General features: G+C 40.1%; 1 protein-coding gene across 1 annotated transcript in view; it reads right to left on the bottom strand.

Annotated features, from left to right (window-relative positions):
- The window catches only part of WDTC1 (WD and tetratricopeptide repeats 1), a 63,129-nt gene that overhangs the window by 14,958 nt on the left and 25,900 nt on the right, over window positions 1–22,271 (bottom strand). The window contains exons 4-6 of the mRNA XM_090268878.1: window positions 4,555–4,601; window positions 4,016–4,127; window positions 759–946 (exon numbers count right to left, since the gene is read on the bottom strand). Coding sequence (XP_090125004.1) covers window positions 759–946; window positions 4,016–4,127; window positions 4,555–4,601 — 347 coding nt within the window. The remainder of the gene's footprint in view (window positions 1–758; window positions 947–4,015; window positions 4,128–4,554; window positions 4,602–22,271) is intronic.

Raw genomic sequence — 22,271 nt, 5'->3', positions numbered from 1 at the left:
AAAAAAGGGCAATGAGACCATTTTAGGATGAAGGGAAGCAGAGGCAAAGGTGTGACAATACCGGCCACTGGGAAAGGGGACAGTCCACTTTACCATTTCTGGATGATTCTCTCCCTTACAGGCATATGCCCACCAGCCAACTGTTCCAGAGAAATGTATCAAGTGCCTCTATGTTTCAGGCACTGTGCTGGGCTCTAGGGACACAACCCAAGGACAAGACAGACATGGAGCTATTCAGAGAGAGTTTACTATTCATTGAGGGATACAGGAAAAAGGAATGAACAAGTAAAGAAAATAACTACAGACGATGACTAGGGTTACAGAGGATACAACAGGGCACTGAGACAAAGAATAACAGGGAAGGAGTCTACTTTAGGATGGTCAGAGAAGGTGCTTCTGAGGAGGTGGCTCTTAAACAGACTCCTTAAAGTAAGAAAGAGCCACACACCAAAAGAACTGGTAGAAGGAACAACAGTGTGAAAGCCCCGAAGAGGCAGGCTCTGCCTCTGAGGTGGTGGGAGGCCAGAAGGCCTGCATGTAGCACAGGAGAGGGAAAAGTGTGGGGGACGTGAGAGGAGGGGAAGAGAATGTTCCCAGCTGAGCTGTCCACAGACAACTGCTCCGGGCAGTCTAATGAGGCTGGGACTCTGCTGGAGGGAAGGAGTTAGGTCTGTGGAGGAAAGCGGTATGGGCAGGTGGGAGGGGGCAACCCACACGCAGTGGGAGGTGCAGGCCCCAGCAATGCCTCAGGCCCTTACCGGATAAGCCCATCCTCAGCAGCACTCCAGAATGTGTTGGGCCACATGGGAGCCGTGGCAATGCGTTTCACCCGATTTGTGTGATCTCCGAACATGTGGATCGTTTCCTTTACTGTCAGGTCGTGGACATGCACCTTGGAGTCGGCTGCCCCCGTGATCAAGATGCGGTCCCCAGCGTGAGGCAGGAACTGCTCCGGAAAGATTGAGGAAGAGATTGGCAGGTTGTGGAGGTAAGGGTTAGCCACAGAAAGAGACCAGCCTGGATGTGAGTTCCCTCTTTCCCTTGCCATTTCCGGTAAGAAAATGAGCCCATCCAGGACAACCCACCAAGAAAACTTTGGACATTGAACAGTAGCCCTCACACCTAAAAGTCAACATCGGGGCATATACCTTTACTTTGCCAGAATAGTCCTGACCTAGGCTAAGTTGGACTGCCTAAGGAAACACCTTCCTCTGATTCTTCCCCAGGTAAGAGCTGAGTGAATGATAATCATAGCTGTTAGCATTTACTAAGCGTTTACCATGTGTTAGACAACAGGGCAGGTAATTTAGCTCATTGACTGTTAAAATAACCCCATTAAAAACGGAGGCCCAGCACTGACATTCAGCAGGAATGTGTTCAAACTCAAGTCTCTCTGATTCCTGTATGCTGTACTGCTTCATGACCGCTGTTGAAGAGCCTGGGGGCTTAGTAATAAATTAGTCTTGGAATGAAAAGGACTTTCAGTGTTTTAAGGGAGTCACTGTTTGTTCTAAATCAGTGCAAGTATTTCTGGAGAACAGTCTGGCAACAGGTAGCAAAGGTAAAAACTATTTCTATCTTTTGACCCAAAACATCTTTCTACTTCTGAGAAATAATTCTAAAACAAAAAAACGACCTGTACAGAAATGCTTGGAGTAGCACTTGTTATAATGACAAATGCTGGAAACAGCTCAAACGTCAGACCCTGGGGAAGGGCTGAGCACCAAGCAGCCATGAAAAAGCATGAGAACCCCACCATTCTGATGAGGTCGAGAACAAAATACGCCAGGTGACAAAACAGCTGCAAACATAATCTGAATAATAATTTTTAAAAAGTATGCTGTTCTACCACCTAGTTTTGAGGAAGAAAAATATACGGGTATGGTATTAATTGAGTTCTTCTCTTCTCTCTTGAGTTCAAAAGATTACATTATCTTTTTTTCTAAATTGAATAGTTTCTTGCAACCCACAACAAGGCTGAATGGGTGCTGGGGGGAGGGCATTACTCGGCATTTTAAATAACTAAAGTCCCACCTGACTTAAATGTTCACACAAAAGCAACAATTCACTTTTCCTATGTATACTTTTCTAATGGCTCACTAGGACAAGGACTAGATGAACTAGATGGAATTTAGTTACTTTTAGGGACAACTAATGGTCTCTAATCCTGTCTGGAAACGGCATATATTCCATGTACTGAAAAAACAGAGCCCTTGGGAAGAACTTGACGGGCTGCCACACTTGTTACACATTGGAGCTGCCACCAGGGGGAGCTCGTGGATTAAACACAGGGTGGGCCAACGTAGGTTTACAGTTGTATGTGAAAGTTTATTCTTGTATTATTATTTATTAACTATTGTATTATTTTCCATATGAACTCTGTAAACCTATTTTTTCCCACCAGAAGAGAGAGAAAAATCCTTTTCCACGCTTTTTTTTTTAAACAGAAGAGGAGACTGAAGGTTTGTGAATATAATTCGCCTTGTTCAAGGTCTTACTATTAGTGAGCATCAAGGCCATTGTTAAATTCTGGCGTCTGAACTCAACGTTTTATGCTCTATGAATCCAAAATGATGGCTTAGGTCTCTTCCAAAGATCTGGCCCCGCAGACTCAAACTGGATGTAACACTTTACAGGTGGCAGAAAGCAATCTGTTTGCTATGCAAGAGGTGAATGAGCATAGTTCTGTCTCTAAAATAGCAGAAGTTCATCTAGGATTGGCTCCTGGGACAGAAGCTGAGAATCACAACTTGGGAAAGAGATAGGGTTTAGGGAAATAAGTAGGTTTTGAGCTCTTGAATCTGCCTTCTTCAGGTATCTTGTAATTCCTCTGGATATTAATCAGGAAAATACTTCTTGGATTAGTGAGGCTTTCCAAAGGACAGCCTCATTCTCACATATATCCATTATAGAATTTCAGAGCTGGAAAGATCCTTAAAGGTCATTTCCTCCAACCTTACACCTGGCAAATGAAGTTCCCAGCAAGCAGAATACCTCAGTGCTAAGTACATTTGCTACATCCTCGGAGGGCTCATTCTACTTTTTCAAATTGCCCTAAACATTAGACAATTCTTTCCTTCATCAGGCCTGCATTTGCTTCTGCGGACTTAAAGCCATGTGTCCTAGGTTTGTTCTCTGGGATCAAAAGGGACAAGTTTCATGTCATTTCCACATAATAGGTATTCAGAGGTCTGAAGACACTTACAAATCTCTTTCCCACTCTCCTCAGCTCAACTCCCCTCCACCAACAATCAGCAGACCCATTTTCTATGAAAGGGAGAACAGCTAAAAGCACCCGTGCCAGGTAACATTAAAAATTAAATGATTTATTCACTCATTTATTTACAAATCTGAGGGGTTTTGCTTAGCTGCTAGCTTTTTACAGATGAGCAAACAGGCCCAGAGTAGTTAGGTGATTTGCCTAGTTCAAACAGCCTCCAGGAAGCAGAGAACATGCTCAGAACGATACCTCCCACCATTACCCCTCACATAAATTCATCTAGAGCAGCCGTTCTCAACCTGTGGGTCGCGACACCTTTGGGGGTCGAACAACCCTTTCACAGGGGTCGCCTAAGACCATCGGAAAACACATATATAATTACATATTGTTTTTGTGATTAATCACTATGCTTTAATTATGTTCAATTTGTAACAATGAAAATACATCCTGCATATCAGATATTTACATTATGATTCATAACAGTAGCAAAATTACAGTTATGAAGTAGCAACGAAAATAATTCTATGGTTGGGGGTCACCACAACATTAGGAACGTATTAAAGGGTCGCTGCACTAGGAAGGTTGAGAATCCACTGATCTGGAGCTTGCCTCTTGGCTCAAAGAGAGGAAGCAGAATATGGAAAAGAGATAGGATTTCAGGAATTACCATCAGGTGTTCAGATCACAAAGGTATATGTGACCCCAAGGGGTACCTGGGACACACACACATGCAAACGCAACCATGTGCACAGCCCAGTCACCCCGTTCACTTGCTCTGTGGCTTATCCTCCTCACCTTGACAGAGAATATATTTGCAGTGTGTCCCGTGTGCATGGAGAGCAGCTTTTTGTGGTGCAGCGGGTCCCACACAATCGTGTGCTGGTCATCGGAGCCAGAGGCCAGTAAGCTGTAAGCAGAATGAGGGGTTCTGACCTCTCCGCAAGTTTGGGGGCAATTCCTCCCTATGCCACATTCCCAGATAATAAGGAGTTAACCACACAGAACTTAAATAACAGTACGTCATAGAATTTAAGGCTATCTCGTAAACATTGGTTGATTCTCTTCTATTTGTCCTGAGAATTTGTTGTTATTCCTTAAACTGTGCACTAGCTTATCAAAAAACCAGGATTTGGATGGCCATCAAACCTTCCACCTATCTGGGCTTCACTGTTGAACCGTGTGTTGACAATGATGCACTAAATCACAGTAGGCGGCAGAGAGCAGCAGTCTCTGTTCACTGGGGGCCATCCTTTCCCTTAGATTTAGGAAGAGAATCTCCCAGCCTCCCCACTCCCTTTCTCTAGCACCCACTACGTGCTCTAGCTCATACTTACTCTCCTTTTTCATTCCACTCCAGACAGTTGACACATCCTGAGTGACCCTGGGGGAGCAAATGGAAAAGGGACAAGAAGAGAGCCAGTTAGAGGTTCTCATGGGGAACTCATTACCAAGAAGTGGAATTCAACAGGTAAACTAACCTTTCCGCCATCTATGTTTTCCAGGTGCATGTGAGTGACCAGAAATGAGTTAAACTACCTTCATCTTACAATATATAAAGTACAGTAGTCCCTCTCTATATTGCGGTTCATTTATCGCGGCCTCACTGTATCGCGGGATTTTTAAAAATATTATATTTAATTATTTATCACAGATTTTTCGCTGTATCGCAGGATTTTGTGGTACTGTATACATATGTTGTTAAAGTACGTAGGTTTAAGAGTGTAGAATATGTTTAAGAACATAAGTAGTGTTTATAAAAGTGTGGAAAAGGTTAATAAGGGACTGGGAAAGGTTTATACGTGTGTGGGAAGGGTTTATAAAGCCCTAAAATATATATAAATACTAAAATAAATGTAAAGTTCCTACTTCGCTGATTTTCACCTATCGTGGGGGTGTCTAGAACATAATACTGCGATAAGTGAGGGAATACTGTACTTTTATTTTCATGATTGTATTTGATACTGAACACCCCTGAGTCATAAAGGGCAGGTTTCATTGATACCATTTTGCAGAGAAGTAAAACGAAGTTCAGATAATAGTAAGTAATAGAAGTGAGATCCAAACAAATTTCTGCTCCTGTCACTAGAAGGGACATGTCAGCAGTCCCTTCAAGGGACAGGACCACAGAAAATTTGCCTGGAAAAGCATCTGATCCAAGGGAAGTCAGTTACCTAGAAGGCTGATCTTTCATTCATTCGGCATATACTTCATTTACTGAGCACTCACTAAGTGCCAGGTACTGTTCAGATGCTGGGGGTACAGCAGTGTACAAATCAAAAGTCTCTGATCTTTTGGAGCTTGCTTCCAGTAGGTGGAGCCTTGTATATAGTAAGGTACATTAGGCCGGTGTCTTGAGCTTGGGGATTTGAATTAAGAAACACGGAGAGAGTGAGGCAGTTAACAGATGCCAAAGTTGAAAGCATGCAGAGAGAGAAATCATGGCAAAGCCAGAATTACGAGGGAACAGAATCCATGAAGAGCAGAAGGTATGAAGTGGCAGAAACAAGTGTTACATGAGAGAAGGAGAAAACAAGTCACTAGGCATTCCTATCTACTGTTCTTTCTGTTCCCTTATCCTTTCTCTTTCCTTACGGTATCTTGATTTTCATTTAATTATCTCCCTGCCCAAATCAGACTATGTGTTCCAGGAAGGGTAAATCCATTGTTCTTTCCACAATGACAGGTTCAGAAACTTAGGCCTACGCCAAATTGGACATGGCATTCACTTGGGCACAGGAATTGGTCCAGAAAGGAGCCTGTGACCCCAATCGGATGCAAGGGGACAGCTGTTGGGAGCTTTTGGGAAGGGAGTTTTCTCATTCTCAGGAGAGAGGCTATGAAAGAGATGCCTTTTTTCATCTGGACGTTCGAGTACTGATGTGACACCTGGAACTGCAACCACGAGGGAAGCCAGCCTGAGAGTAAAAGTGACAGAGAGGAAAGCCCAGCCCAGGAAATCATAGAAAAATGGAGTCCGAGTGACCACAGTCACCAACCCAGATGCCTACTCTACTCTCGGACCTCCACTTAAGTAAGCCAATCAGTCATTACTGTTTAAGGCCTTTTGAGTTGGGTTATTACTTGTGGCCCAAAGCGTCCTAACTGAAAAACTCCAACTCATTCTTCAGGTTTCAGTTTACAGGGAGTTCCTTCAAGATCCTTTTCCTGTTGTGTCAATTTGGGAGGGACGCACAGCCTTCCTGCGGGCTCCCACTGCCACACTGTGCTGATGTGGTGGTTGCTTCATCGGACCGAGCCCTGAGAGAGCAGGCTTTTATGTGCGGGGTTCACTGCACATCCAAGACCAGGTACAGTCCCTGGCACATATCTGTTGCATAAATGAACAAATGAGTCCAGGGGGACTAATGGAAATAATGAAGAGATACAAACATATCTAATTATCAGTCGGAAAAGGCCTTTCCTCTGCCTCCTCCTTCTCTCTTACCCTTTGTTCATCTGGGTTAAACCTCATTTCTTTCCAGATTCCGCATTTAACATACATTACAGACACACTTACTCTGTTCGGACTTGTCAGAGCACTCGCTGACATGAGGCCTCTCACTTTTCCATGGCACTTGGTTGAAACCCCACCCATGGCATTGGTCACTCTTTCTGGGTCAGAATCATTTCTGTCCTCAACCCTCTCATTTTTTGACAAGGCTGTAAACTACTTGAGCCTGGGGGTCAAACCTTCGGTTTGCAATTTCCCAGCGTACTGAGGGCCTTGAGAGATTGCTGCTAAATGAGGGCTTACAAAGCGCTTGGCACAGGGTCAGGCAGTTGTGGTAGGCAGAACAATGGCCCCTACAGATAGCCATGTCCTGATCCTCTGGAACCTACAAATATGCTATGTTAGGTGGCCAAAAGGGACTTTGCAGATATGATTAAGGTTAAGGTCCTTGAGATTGACTGTCCCAGATTATTCAAGTGGGCCCCAAATAATTATATAGGTCCTTAAAATCAGAGTTTTCTTGGCTGTAGAGAATAGAGATGTAGGTGTGAAAGGGACATGACCTGCTGGTTTTGAAGATGGGAAAGGGGGTCATGAGCCTAGAAATGCAGCAGCCTCTAGAATCTGGGAACTGCAACATAGCCCTGTCAGGACCTTGCTTTCAGCTTGGTGAGACCTCTGTTAGACTTCTGATCTATAGAACTATAAGATAATAAATCTGTGTTGATTTCAAGCCATTATGTTTGTAGTAATTCGTTATGGCAACAATAGGAAACTAATATTGCACTCTACATCCATTATCTTGTTTAAGAAACAGCTACCATTACTCATTTCATGGATAAGAAAAACAATGTTCAGAGAGGTTAGGTAACCTGCTGTGATATTCTGATTTATAATAAGAAATATATATTGGGTTTTCCATCCCCATTACTGGCACAAAGCTCCTAAAACCCTTGGAATTTCCTAAGTAATAAGAGTAATAAAAGTTTTTTGATGTTCATAACAAACTCCTTTCAACCACACCCGAGTTTACTAATAAATTGATTTTTGGAAAGCACCAAAGGATGGGAATGTGGGTGCTAAGGGAACCAACCACACAATTGGAGGGTTGGAGCTTTCAGCTCTATCCCCTTGACCTCCAGGGTGGTTGAACAGATCACCAATAGCCACTGATTTAATCAATCGTGTCTATGTAATGAATCCTCTATAAAAACCCAAAAGGACAGGGTTTAGAGAGCTTCTGAGTTGATAAACCCACGGAAATTTGGGGAGACTGGCATGCTCAGAGAGGGCATGGAAGCTCTGTGCTCCTTCTCACACACCTTGCCCTGCGCATCTCTTCTATGTGGCTGTTCTTGAATTATATCCTTTTATAATAAAATGGTAACTTACTAGGAAAATCAGTAAGTACCTGTGCTGGTTTTGATCTGTGGTTGGAAGTCTGTGGATGCGGAGGGTGGGCTGTATGGCACTGATCTACGCCATTTTATATAGGGGACCCGAGCATCTATGCATTTCTGTACCTGTGGGGGTCCTGAAACAAATCCCTTGCAGACACCGATAGTAAAATTTTTGGAGAGTCAAAAGTTAAACATGGATTTTCAACTGTGTGAGGGGTTGGCGCCCTTAACCCCTTGTGTTGTTCAAGGGTCAACTGTATTGACAAAAATATTAATAAAGGGCTTTATAAGTTAGAACACGTGTTTGGGAAGCTACTTTACAAGAAACGGTGTTTAAGAGAAGTTACTTTGGCCTTGATAAGTAGGCTGGGTAAAATGTAAGTACACAATTTATAATTATGTTCAAGGATACAATGGAAAAAAATATGCCTGTGACATATCAGAATTAATAAGTGGGTAAAAAGAAGGGGATAAAACTTGAAATTTTTAAGGACTTGAGAGGAGGGAATGTTCAGAGATGGCTCCTAGAAAGGAATAGACTTCTGTGTGCCTCCCTGGGACCCCAGAAATGTTTGCACTTAGAGTGAGCCTTACACATCAGGGACCTGGATGAAACAAGTGCACAGAGAAAGATCCTGCAATAAAAGCTCCAAATCTCATTTAAGTTCCAAATTCCAAATGAACTCTTAGGTCCTGCTTAACTTTATTAAATGTTCATTATAATTACTATGTATTATAAGTTCCTATACTCTGCTAGTAGCATGGTGTATGAGGGAAGAATGAGGCAAAGAGAAGCATTTTATCATTGCAGGTGCATAATAATGATAAAAAACAAATGGACTTTGAGGTGGTTTTATTACTACTTTTAAACTCTTTACAGACTATGTTCCGCAGTATAGTCGGCACTGTCCCCACCTTAATATTCCACTGCTACGTAGAATACTAGATATTAATATATACGATCTCATTATTGCTCCCTTTTTACAAGTAAAACCAAGTCTCAGATAATAAATAACCTGTCCAAGGTCACATATATGGTAAATATCAGAGCCCAGATGGGAACCCAGGTCAATATGGCCCCAAAGTCTTTGGCTATGTTGGACTACATCAAATGTCACCCTACTCCCACCTGTATTAAAGAGAGATCTCACTGCTACCATCACCTTAGAGAACAGTACTAGAGGAAAATGAACATTTGCCCACATAAAAACCGGTTTAAGAATACCCTTAGATGCCTTATTTTAAAAAGGCCCAAACTGGAAGTAACTCAAATGGTCATTAACAGGAGACTGGATAAACAAAATGTAGTACATCCATACAGCATATCACTACTCATCAATACAAAGGAACAAACTAGAGATACATGCAACAACATGGAGGAAACTTAAAAAATATGCTAAGCAAAAGTCAAACACATAAAAATATATACTACAGAATTCTATTTATACAAAGCATAACAGATAAAATTAATCTATGGAGACAGACAAAGGGGTGCCTATAAGACTGTCAGCTGATTTCTCGAAAGAAACTTTGCAGACAAGAAGGGACTGGCAACAAGTATTCAATGTGATGAAAAGCAAGGACGTACAACCAAGATTACTCTATCCAGCAAAGCTATCATTTGGAATGGAAGGGCAGATGAAGTGCTTTCCAGACAAGGTAAAGCTAAAGGAGTTCATCATCACCAAGCCATTATTATATGAAAGGTTAAAGGGACTTACTTAAGAAAAAGAAGATCAGAACTATGAACACTAAGATGACAACAAATTCACAACTATCAACAACTGAATCTAAAAAATAAAAACAAAATCCAACTAAGTAAACCAGAATAAGAACAGAATCATAAGTATGGAGATCATTTGGAGGGTTATCAGCTGGGAGAGGGAAGGGGAGAAATGGGGAAATGGTGCAGGGACTAAGAAGCATAATCAGTTGGTACAAAATAGACAGGGGGAAGTTAAGAATAACATAGGAAAGGGTGAATCCAAAGAACTTACATGCACAACCCATGGACATGAACTAAGGGGGGGTGGGATTGCTGGAGAAAGTGGGGGTACTGGGCAGAGGGGAGCAAAGGGGAAAAACAATTGGAACTACTGTAACAACATAATCAATAAAATATACTTAAAAAAAAAAGAAATTAACAAGAGGAGTAGGAAGGAAACAGGGTGATGCCTCTGAACTCAGATGAAGAAGTTTCATTGAGGAAGTGCCCAGTACTACCAAATATTGTTGGGTCAAGCAAGATAAGGACTAAGAAGTGTCCACTGATTTAGGGCTAGAGCCATTTTTGTGGTGTGAGGTGTAGATAAAAAAGTGGGTTGAGGAATTCCAGCCATATGCCACATAGTGATGTTTCTGTCAATGATGAACCACATATACAACAGCGATATACCATACAGCATAGGTGTGTAGCAGGCTGTACCATCTAGGTTTGATTAAGCACACTCTAATGACAAAACCACCTAATGATGCATTTCTCAGAATGTATCCTTGTTGTGAGGCTGTGCATGACTGTACTGGGAAGTGAGGAAGTGAAAATACTGAGTACAGACTACTCTTTCAGTATGGCTATGAAGGGGTAGAGAAATGGAAGGCTGTAGCTGGATGTGGATTTGGCATCAAGGAAGGACATTCTTAGATTAGAGAGGCTTGAGCATGTTTAATCCTAAGGGGAAAGAATCAGGAGAGAAAGGGAAAGTTAAAGATACAGGAAAGCTGAAAGATCATCTGGGGTTGGGGTTTTGTCAGCTGAATGTTGCAAGACAATGACTGGTAATGAATCATGGAGTCTTAGGCAGACAGGAAAGGTAGTAAAGACATGAGGTAGCATGTAAGGAGAGAATAGAGGGGATGACTAGGTTGGAGGATTTGTTGAGGACAAAGAATCATTGAGACATTTTATATATATATGTACTCTTTAACATTTCTTTTAAAAAATATTTTATTTATTTATTTTCAGAAAGAGGAGAAGGGAGGGAGAAAGAGAGGGGGAGAAACATCGATTGGTTGCCTCTTGCACGTTCCCAACTGGGGACCTGGCCCACAACCCAACTGGGAATCGAACTAGTGACCTTTTGGTTCACAGGCTGGCACTCAATCCACTGAGCCACACCAGCCAGGGCCATCTTTATTCACTTACCAATATATCTTGGAAATCACTCATATCAGTTCATAGAGCTCTTTTTCACAGCTGCATAGCACTTTATTGGGTAGATGAACCAAGATTTATTCAATGAATTTCCCATGTATGGATTCTTAAGATTTGTTTCTAATAGTCTGTGACTATAGCAATACCAGAATGAATAACTTAGTGCACATGTGTTTTATTATTGGTGAAGATGTATCTTCAGGGTAAAACCTAGAAGTAGGAGTGCTGGCCAAAGAGTAAATGCATACGTGGTTTTGTTAGATATTGCCAAATTTCCGTCCATGGGGGTTACACCATTTTGCCTTCCCAGTAGCAATATAAGAGAGTGTCTGTTTCTCCACAACTCACCAACAGAGTGGGTAATTAAGCTTTTGAATTTTTTAATCATTCTGATGAATGAAAAATGGCATCTCAACATAGTTTTCAGTTACAGTTCTCTTATGAGTGAAATTGAGTATTTTTTCCATATGTTTACAGGCTATTTTAATATAATTTTTGTCAATTCTGGTGTAACAAAGGAGGGAAAATAAGAATTTATATATGTACCTGCATATTTTTACAAACATAAGCACAAAAAGGATAAGTAGAAACTAATGAAGTTGGTTACCTCTATGGGGTGGAGGGCATAGAGTGAAGGGTAGAGAAAGGGGAGTAATCATTCTCTGAACCTTTTTGTAGAGCTTTTACTTTCAGAACAAAGTTGAGGTTTTGCACATGCAAAAAGTAAAATTAAATCAACAAAGGTGGGGAGGGGATGCTAACTAACCCACATAAGTTTTAAACACAGTATTTTGACTATATGTATATATTCTTCAACCATGTATATTTTAAAGACAAAATAAACTTTAAGGAAATCTTGATTGAACTCTAGTTAGTAGATCTGTCATTAGTAGTGATATTGTTCCAGCAATTCTGTAACTATTGTGTGTATTTGTAAAATTGAGCAAATGAGTAACTGTATCAGTGTTGTTGGGATAAATATATCAATGTTAACATATAATAAATATAATATTTATAATATTGATATAATAGATATATCAATGTAGAAGAAGGAAAATTAAAATATGGAAGAGGGCCCTGGCTTGTGTGGCTCAGTGGATTGAGCACCGGCCTGTGAACCCAAAGATCACCAGCTCAATTCCAGGGCAGGGCACATGCCTAGGCTGCAGGCCAGCTTCCCGGTTGGGGGCGTGCAAGAGGCAACCAATTGCTGTTTCTCTCACACATCAATTTTCTCTCCCTCTTTTTCTCTCTCCCTTTCTTTCTCTCTAAATAAATAAATAAAATCTTTAAAAAAACAAAACACAAACTAGCCTACATCTTGTGCATAAGATAAACAGAAATATACAAAATAAAAAGATATGAACATATCATAAGGACACAGGAGTCAGCTTAAAAGGCATTAGGATGATAACAAATTAAAATCCACTAAAGGAAAAATATCAGAGATTGCCTTGGGGTGGAGGTGGGGAGAAAAGCACTTCATTCTAGTAGACTGCTAATCACTAAATGAAGAAATGATAGAGTTGGAAAATCACCACTTTATTATAACCATTATACCACATCATACCAGTAATTGATACAGACAAGAATGAGTGCCCTGACCAGTGTGGCTCAGTTCTCAGTTGGTTGGGTGTCATCCTGCAAAGTGAAAGGTTGCAGGTTCAATTCCCAGTCAGGGCACATGCTTGGGTTGTGGGTTTGGTCCCTGGATGAGGAGCATACGAAAGCAACCAAGCGATGTTTCTCTCTCTCCCTTTCTCCCTCCCATCCCCTCTCTCTAAGAATAAATAAATAAAATATTTAAAAAATGAATAATCAATGAGTGAGTTAAACCATGGGTGGAAATTTGATGGACAGGATAATTGCACAATGTAGAAGTATTTCCTCACAGAAAAAGGGAAAAATAACAGCATTATAGTGGATATATCTGGTAGATATCACCTTAATCAAGACAAACAGACATCATATGCCACCTGATACTGTGCACTGAGGAAGACACAAGATCACTTAGGCAGTATTTCTGTCAAAATGCATTACCTGAAACTAAACATGAGGAAATAATCAGACAAATCTAAACTGAGAGACATTTCTCCACAACAGCGAATACAGTCTTCAAAAATGTCAATGTCATAAAAAAACAAAGGGCTGAGAACTGTTCCAGATTAAAGGAGTCTAAAAAGAAAATGACAACTAAATGCAGTGTGTGATCCTGGATTAAATCCTGAATTAAGAAAGTTGAAGGGATATTATTGGAACAGTTGATGAAATTTGAATATGGACGGTGTATTAAATCAGCATTGTATGAGTGTCAAATTTTCTGATTTTGATAAAAGTGTTCTGGTTAAATAAAAAAATAAAAGCATGACCTTGTTCTTAGAAATACATACTGGAGTAGTTAAGTATGTACGGGGTCCTCAAGTCTGTAACTTATTCTCAAATGGTTCAGGAAAAAAGGGCATTTGTGTGTGTATTTCAGGGGAGAGAGGGAGGGGGCAAATGTGGCAATGTTAACTATAATAAATTTGGGGAAAGGTTTATATGGGTGCTTTTGTACTATTCTTGCACATTTCTTTTATGTTTGAAATTGTTTCAAAGTAGAAAGTTAAACATATTCATTAAGAAAATATAAAGAACTGTTATAGTGGCAGCAATTGAGTAAAAGAGCCAGAGGGAGTCAAGATTAGAGGACTGAAATTTAATATTAATTAGGATTAATTCTAAGATGTTCTGGTATGTAGACCAAACTAGTTCTCTGTATTTCTTGGACATCTTTGCTGAGAGTTCCACATCCCCCCTTTAGTAATATGTGTTAGCTTGCTTTGTCTCAGTAAGTTTAAAAGAAAATTTTTTTTTTTTTATTTTTAGAGAGGTGGAGGGAAGGAGAGAAATATTGATGTGCGAGAGAAATGTTGATCAGTTGCCTCTTGCACAACCCCACCTTGAGACCTGGCCCACAACCGAGGCATGTGCCCTGACTGGGATTTGAACCAGCAACCTTTCACTTTGCAGGCCAGAGCTCAATCCACTGAGCCACATGAGCCAGGGCTATCTCACTGAGTTTTATTGTTATAACTGGACAGGAGCCAAATATCCTCGAGTTCCAGTTTGGGGCCTGCAGTCCTCAGCTTTTGGGGGGATACTTTCTTTCATTTTTGGTTGCATCACTAGGATCTTTCAAATCTACCTTAAAGTCCTGATCACACTTTGATTCATTCTATTTCTTTTACTTGTGGGATTTCTTGGCACTCGACACACTTCCCAAAAGCAATCACAACTCACTTTCATTGTCCCAATCTATATGCTGCTCACTCTTCTCAAACCATCATCTTCAATGTGTATCTCTATCCTAAGCTCAGACCCAAGTATTCCAACTACCTGTCATGGCAATGCTAGACAGCACACAGCCTACAGCTCCAAAACATCCATAATCAAGCTCATAATATTTCCCCTCACACCTATTCCTTCTCCAGTGCTCCCTAACTCAGCAAATGATACTACCACTTTCCCTGACACTCAAGCCAGAAACTTGACCTTCATCTTGACTCTTTTCCTAACTTTCTATATTCAGTCACCAAGAATTCTGTTAATCCTACCTCTTAAATGTCTTTCAAATTTACTGACTTCTCTCCATCCAAATTACCATTATTTTAGCTCAGGCAACCCATCATCTCTTCCTGAATCACTGCCACCATCTCTTAATTGATCTGGTTGGCCCCAGTTTAGATTTCGGCAATCTTCATTTTAAAGCCAAGATTAATTTTTTTTAAAATAATTTATTTATTTGTTTATTTACTTATTTTTAGAGAGAGAGGAAAGGAGAAAGAGAGGGAGAGAAACATCACTGTGTGGTTGCCTCTCACTCACGCCCCCAACTGGGGACCTGACGAGCAATCTAGTCATGTGCCCTGACTGGGAATCGAACCAGCGACACTTGGCTCGCAGGCCAACGCTCAATCCACTGAGCCACAGCAGCCAGGGCTTTAATTTTATTTTTTATTTATTTTTTCTAAAGCTTAACTCTGAGCATATTGCTCCCATGGTAAAAAACCATCCAATGGCTCTCCGCTGCCCTTAGGATAAAGTCTGTAGTCTTAAACATAGCTTACAACATCCTTTATTATGAGCATCCCACACATACTCACTTCACTAACTTCGTCTGCCATCCTTCTTCCACTTGTATTCTGTGACCACCTGTTCTTTTAAACCGAGTAACCGCTATCCTCTCTTGCATCACTCAGATGCTGCGTTCCCAACCTGCAATTTCTTCTCTATGCCCGTGCCCATATCCAGCTAGCTCCTCCCATCCATCTTTCAGGTATCCACATAAACTACATCTGTCTTCAGAAGTTGAGCTAAGATCTCTCCCACATATCATGTTTCATTCATTTGTGAAATTTCAGATATTTGATGGACACATGGAGGAGAAGAGATTGGGATTGGGGAGACAATAAAAATTTGTTAAACATTATGTTTGATATAAGAGTAAAGGAGTGTGATAGGAGTATAAATTGGTACAAACTCTATGAAAGGCTATTTGGGCAATATTTACCAAAATCATAGATCCGTATGCCCTCTGACCTACTAATTCCACTTATATTTATCTTATAGATATACACCCATATGTGCCAAATGATGTTGCAAGGAATAATGCTGTACATAAAAAATATTGTAAGTAATCTACATGTCCATCACCAGGGGCAGTTTAAATAAATTATGGTGTGTTCACACAACAGAATTAGATATAAGAAGTATCTTTATAAACTTATATGGTAAAATCATGAAAGCATATTTTTAAATTCAAAAATAATGTAGAAAGCAATACATATGTTAGGCTCAAATCTGTGAGGAAAGGTGAGAATTTTATGCATAAAAGTTCACTGGAAGGGTACTAAAACTGATTACAGGAAAGGAAGTTAGGTGGCTGGGAGTGGGAAGGAGATGACCTTTTAAACTTTAAAAATTAGAACCATATGAGCCCTCGCTGGTGTTGCTCAGTTGGTTGAGCATCGTCCCAGAAGGCGAAAGGTCCTCAGTTAGATTCCTGGTCAGGGCACATGCCTGGGTTGTGGTTTGATCCGCTGTTGGAGCGTGTGTGAGAGGCAACCCTGATAGATGTTTCTCTCTCACACTGATGTTTCTCTCCCTCTCAAAAATAAATAAATATTTAAAAAATTAGAACCATATGAATGTTTACATAATCAAAAGTAAGTAAATAAAAAAAGAATGGGCTCAACAGTAAATAACCAAGTTAAAGAAAAAAATGTTTAAGAGGTATCACTCATGTCATCCATCCAAACACCCAGGTCAAAGAAGAGAGGATACAAAGTATTCTTGATTCAGGTACAATGAGCACTTTTAGATCATGATTTAGTTTAAATATGTAAATTGCCAAGACTTCAAAATGCCAAGGACAATTTCCTAATATAAAAAAGAATGCATGGGACTGATGTACTTCTTGATTCAGAGGCTTCCTTAGGAAGAAGGAGCTAGGAACCAAATAATTAAAGACCTAAAGGTGAATGGAAACTGGTCAGATGAAAACTGGTAGATAGAAAACCAGAAGAGAGCAACTTTAAGGAAAGAAGTATGAAAATTAAAGAACATTAGTTCAGGAAAAGTAGTTTTTCAGAGGCCTAGGTAACTGGTAGGATGAATACAATGGAAAACATATATAAAAAAACAAAGTTTTCCAAATTAACTTGGATACACTTTAAATAAACACCTCTGTGCCTATTTAAATGTAGGCTCTATGGGTACAAATTCTACCAATATACAGAGAAGGTAATAAGATACCAGAGACTGGCTAAACTCTGAATTTTAAAGTAACTCAAAATAGATACCAGAAAGTCAAAAAGTAAAAATCGTGAGAGATTATTAAGATGGAAGGTAGAGAAATAGTACTGAAAAGGGATAAGGTTAAGAAAGCTAACTCTCACATAAGAAGTCAAAAAAGCCAATCAGCTCTGGCTGGTGTGGCACAATGGACTGAGCACAAGACTGTGAACTGAAAAGTCGTGGGTTTGATTCCCAGTTAGGGTATATGCCTGGGTTGCGGCCAGGTCCCCATTTGGGGATGTGCAAGAGGCAACCAATCATTGTATCTCTCATACATTGACCTTTCTCTCCCTCTCCTTCTTGCTCCCTCTCCTTCTCTCTAAAAAAGTAAATAACCCTGGCTAGTGTGGCTCAGTGGATTAAGTGTCAGCCTGTGAACCCAAAGGTCGCTAGTTCTATTCCCAGTTGGGGCACATGCCTGGTTTGTGGGCCAGGTCCCCAGTTAGGGGTATGCAAGAGGCAACCACACATTGATGTTTCTCTCCCTCTCTTTCTCCCTCCCTTCCTCGCTCTCTAAAATTAAGTAAACAAAATCTTAAAAAAAATTAAAAAGTAAATAAAATCTTTAAAATAAAAAATTTAAAAATTCCTCTAAAAATGTCAAACTAATAGGTTTTTAGTGAGCACCTACTAAATGTTCAGTACTATATCCCATGAGTTCTCTTAAAGTTTCCTTTAGCATTTTTCAAAAGCATACATAGTAGTAAATTAGGAAATCTAGGAAAAAAGTTTCCTCCATATAATAAAGAAAAAAAATTATAATCAATAACTACAAAAAGGCAGGAGCTTTTATTATTGACTTTAGCTCTCCTATTCCCATACCCAGCCTCTGTTAATCACCTCTTCGTAATGCCAAAAAACAACTGTTTTTAAGCAACATGGGGTCCATGTATGACATTGGGTGGAAAATAAAACAAGGGAATAAAACAGCCATAAAGTGTTTTAAAATGCTAGATGCCATCAAATCAGCATCGGAGGACTACGATCTTAGGAAACTTCAAAAGCTTTCTATAAATAACAAGAATAATAGCAGCTAAAACTTGAGTGCTAGATACCATAAATTTTACAATATGCTAGGCATTGTGCTAAGTACTTTACATAAATTAACTTATTTATTCCTCCTCATAAACCTAAAAGATAAACAGGATACAAATATAATACATAATTTTAGAGATAAGAAAATGGGTGATAGAAGTTAAAAGGACTTAAAATGGCATTTTTATTACTATTTGGAGGGAGTCACAAAAAGGTATCCTCTTGACCCTCAAACTAGGAGAGAGGGAAATAAATTAGCCTTTTGAGAATTAAGATTGTAAAAATCAGTACAGTTGAGATTTCCCTCTTCTTTGGTTTCCATACCATGTGTCCCTCAAGTTCTCCCACCTCTATGCCTATTCTTTCTGTCTCCTGTGGGCTGAGAAAGAGAAGAAACAGGTAAAATAGGTAATCTCTTTAAATGTTCAGTCACCTTGGTTCTTGGTCCTGGACCCTCTTCTCTCTCTTCCTACTTTCTCCTCAAGTAATATTATCCAGTCATTCCATTTCATGGCTCTGTAGGCCAGTGGTTCCCAAACTTTTTGGTCTCAAGACCCTTTTACACTATTAAAAGTTACTGAGGCCCTGGCCAGGTAGTTCCGTTGGGAGCATCGTCCCGTGCACTGGAGGGTTGCAGTTTTGATCCCTGGTCAGGGCACATGTTTGGGTTATGGGTCCAATCCCCAGTCGGGATCCTTGCTGGAGGTGGCCAATCAATGTTTCTTTCTCATATAGATATTTTTCTCTTTCTCCTTTCCTCTCTCTCTGGGATCAGTGAGCATATCCTAGTGTGAGGGTTTTTTATTTTTAAAAATCCCTTTCCACTTAAAAAAATTACTGAAGATCCCCTCCAAAACTTTTATTTATATGGCTAGCTATAGACATTTACCATATTAGAAATGAAAACTGAAATATTTCATACTATTAATTTCACTTAAAAACACTAATAAAATGATAAGGTAACACATTTTAAATTAAAAGTAACTATATTTTCCAAGACAAAAGAATTTAATGAAAGGACTGGAATTGCTGTACATTTTGCAAAACTCTTCAATGTCTAGTTTAGTGTTAGAAAACTGGGTTCTCATATCTACTTTTGTATTCAGTCTATTGCATTATGTTATTTTTGTTGAAGTATACAAAGAAAAGCCAGGCTCACACAGGTAAGTAGTTGGAATAGGGAAGAGTATTTCAATACCCTTTTCAGATAGTTGTAAATATCTTTCTTTAATACTATACCAAAACTCCACAAGTAATAGTTTCTTAAAGTTACAATGTGGACTCTGAAACCACATAAATGAACTATTGTTACCTTGCTGCATTAAAACACATTGGTCTGTTTTGATTATGTAAGGGTCCTTCATGCATGTGTGCTTTTTTTTAGATCATACACTGGTTATCTTCGAAACACTGATGCATGGCCCACTCTTGCTCTCTCTGGAGTACACCCGTGCTATTTTCCCTTCTTCCAGGAGCGTACTTTTACTCTCTTTCTTCTGAGCTTCAAGTGCCCATCTTTTGCCTCTGTAATTTGTTTCCTGAGCCCATGAATCCCAGCTGGCTCACTTAATTTATCTCTGTGACTTTCTAAATAAACTTTCCCTACGATTCGAAAAACAAAAAAAAACAATGACTCACTCCAAATACTAACATGCATTACACAATATTGTTGACATTTGTTAATATTACCACAGCTCTCATCAAGAAAGTCTTTTAAATACTGAGAAGCTTATGGTGGCAGATACACGTTTTCCTATATTCTTTTCTTTTTACACTTAAAAGCTCAAATATTATCCTTGGCAACAAATATAGTCAGTTGCTTTTTATTGAAGTGACAGCTCATTTCATTCAGTCTTAAGAAAATGTCTGTCAAATACTCACATTTGAATAACCATACTTTTCTTCATCTACTACTCATTCTTTCAGGTGGCTAGTTGAGCTTGCAACTCAAAAAATTGCACAAGCACTTTTCCTCAAGACAACCATCATAGTTCAACATGCAGCAGCATTACTTTATGGGTACATCCCATCCCATAATACAGAATACTAAAGAGATATGTACTTAAGGGTTGAAGTTTAATAAAATTAGTAACTTTTACTGCTTCACATCAAGAACATTTTAAGTAAAACTTGCTTTTGTTGTTTTTGTTACTTCATGTGCATGAAGAATTCAATGACAGTTTGATGCTATATCTTAGTATTACTATGATGGCAGTTTGAGCCCATGGATTCCTTTGGAGGAGTCATGGGGATTCCCCAGGGGTCTGCAGACAAATACTTTAAGAACTGCTATTATAAACTATCTATATGTCAACAATCCTCCATTTTTATTCCAGCCATTGTCTGTCTCCTGATCCCAGACCTCCTGTACCCTGTAACAAAGACAGACATCTTTGCTCGCATCGAAGGTCAAGCCCCCTGCTTAAACTCTGAATCCCAACTGTATCAGTCTTCCCCAGGACTTTGCTCCTTCACTTATTCTGTCCTTTTCCTGTATCACCAATCCCTTCCTCTCTCATCAACATACAAACATGCTCTAGCATTTCTTCTCATTCTTAACAAGTCCCTCCTTTAAGGGATCCCATTGACTCTTCCAGCTACTGCTCCATTTCTCTGCTTCCTTTTGTAAACAAAGTTGTTCAAGAGTTGTCTACATAAGTCAATAAAGCTGGGGGGAAAATGACTTTGAAGGGTGGAAGCAAGGGGAATAAAAAAGATGTTGTTCTTCCTCTCATATCCTGAAATGACCCCCCTTGGTTAAAGCCAACCAGAAGACAAAGGACAGGAGAGAATATTGATATATCTGCGCAAGTCAGCTGCCCAGGTAGTGAGCTGAAGAAAAATGAAAAGTAGATGTACAGTGGCAAGAGAAGATAACTTTTAAAGCTTACTCTTTGTACTGCTTACATCCTATCATTCCTTTCATCTTGGAAAAAGGTTTGTTATAAATAAATAATCAAAGTTCCATTACTCTCTAAAACAAGAAAAAGAAAAGAGAATTGTCTACACTTGTTGTTTTTTCACTTCCAATTCACTCTTCAAGCCCCAGTCTAGCGTTAGTCCCAACACTCCAATAAAACTGCTCCAGTCAAGACCACAGCCACTGTTGTGTCCCCACCTTACTCAGCCTCCAGAAGCACCGAGTACAAGTGAACACTCCTTTCTCAAAATACTTTCATTACTTGGCCTTTACACACTCCTGGTTTTGTTTCCTTTCTACTTCACTCACTACTCTTAGTTTTTTTTGTTTTTTTTTTTAATCTCCTTAGCTTGTAATGAACTTCCGAAAGCTGGAATGCCTCAGAGCTAGGCCTTGGACCCCATTCTCTAAATCTCCATGGACATTTGAAGTCTTCAGATTTCTCCCTAGAGTCGAGCTCTCTCCCATTTAGTACTGCCTACCTGACATCTCAACAAAGTTATCCAACAACAGGCTTCCAACTTAACACGTCCAAGCCCTGATACTCCCCCAAACCTATTTTTCTTTCCCAGTCTTCTTTCCAACTGCTCTCATTTCTCTAAGTCTCATAAGAGGCAAAGCTGAGATTTCAAGAAGGGGGTGGGCGGCGGCAGCGGGGGTGGTGGTGGTGGCGGTGGCGGTGGCGGGGTGTATGTGTGTGTTTGTTTCTACACTTAAACCTCTGTACTTTCCCTCATACTATGCACTGCTCCTACAGACCCTGGACAAGGTGGCCTTCAGGCAAGTGCAAAGTGAAACAGTTCACCTTAACATATTCGTTTTTGTGTTGCAAACCTTGGGAAACAATAGATGGAATCCTGTTTTATAGTCACAGAAGTTTCCAAGTCTATTCTGGACAAAGTTATCAAACGAGGAAGAGATGGTAAAGATAAAATGGGTTGGGTGAGACACAGCTGAAAGGAGAAGCCCAATCAGCCAGGGGTCACTGTCTATTTAGTGTCCCCCAGAGCAGGGTTTCTCATCCTCAGCATTATTGGCACTTGAGGCTGCATAATTCTTTGTGGGACTTTGTTACCCTGTGCACTGTAGGCTGTTCAGCAGCATCTTGAGCCTTTACCCACTAGATGCCAGCAGTACCCTTCTGGTTTTGACAACCAAAATTGTTTCTGGACACTGTTAAATGTCCCCTTGGAGGTAAAATCTTCCATGTTGCACCCCCAACTGCACTACAGGGATGTATTTTGAGTTATGTTCTG

This window comes from Furipterus horrens, unplaced genomic scaffold (genome assembly GCF_987537825.1).
Source record: "Furipterus horrens unplaced genomic scaffold, mFurHor1.1.pri manual_scaffold_3, whole genome shotgun sequence".
NCBI classification, from domain to species: domain Eukaryota; kingdom Metazoa; phylum Chordata; class Mammalia; order Chiroptera; family Furipteridae; genus Furipterus; species Furipterus horrens.
This window is presented reverse-complemented; position numbering and strand designations above follow the sequence as displayed.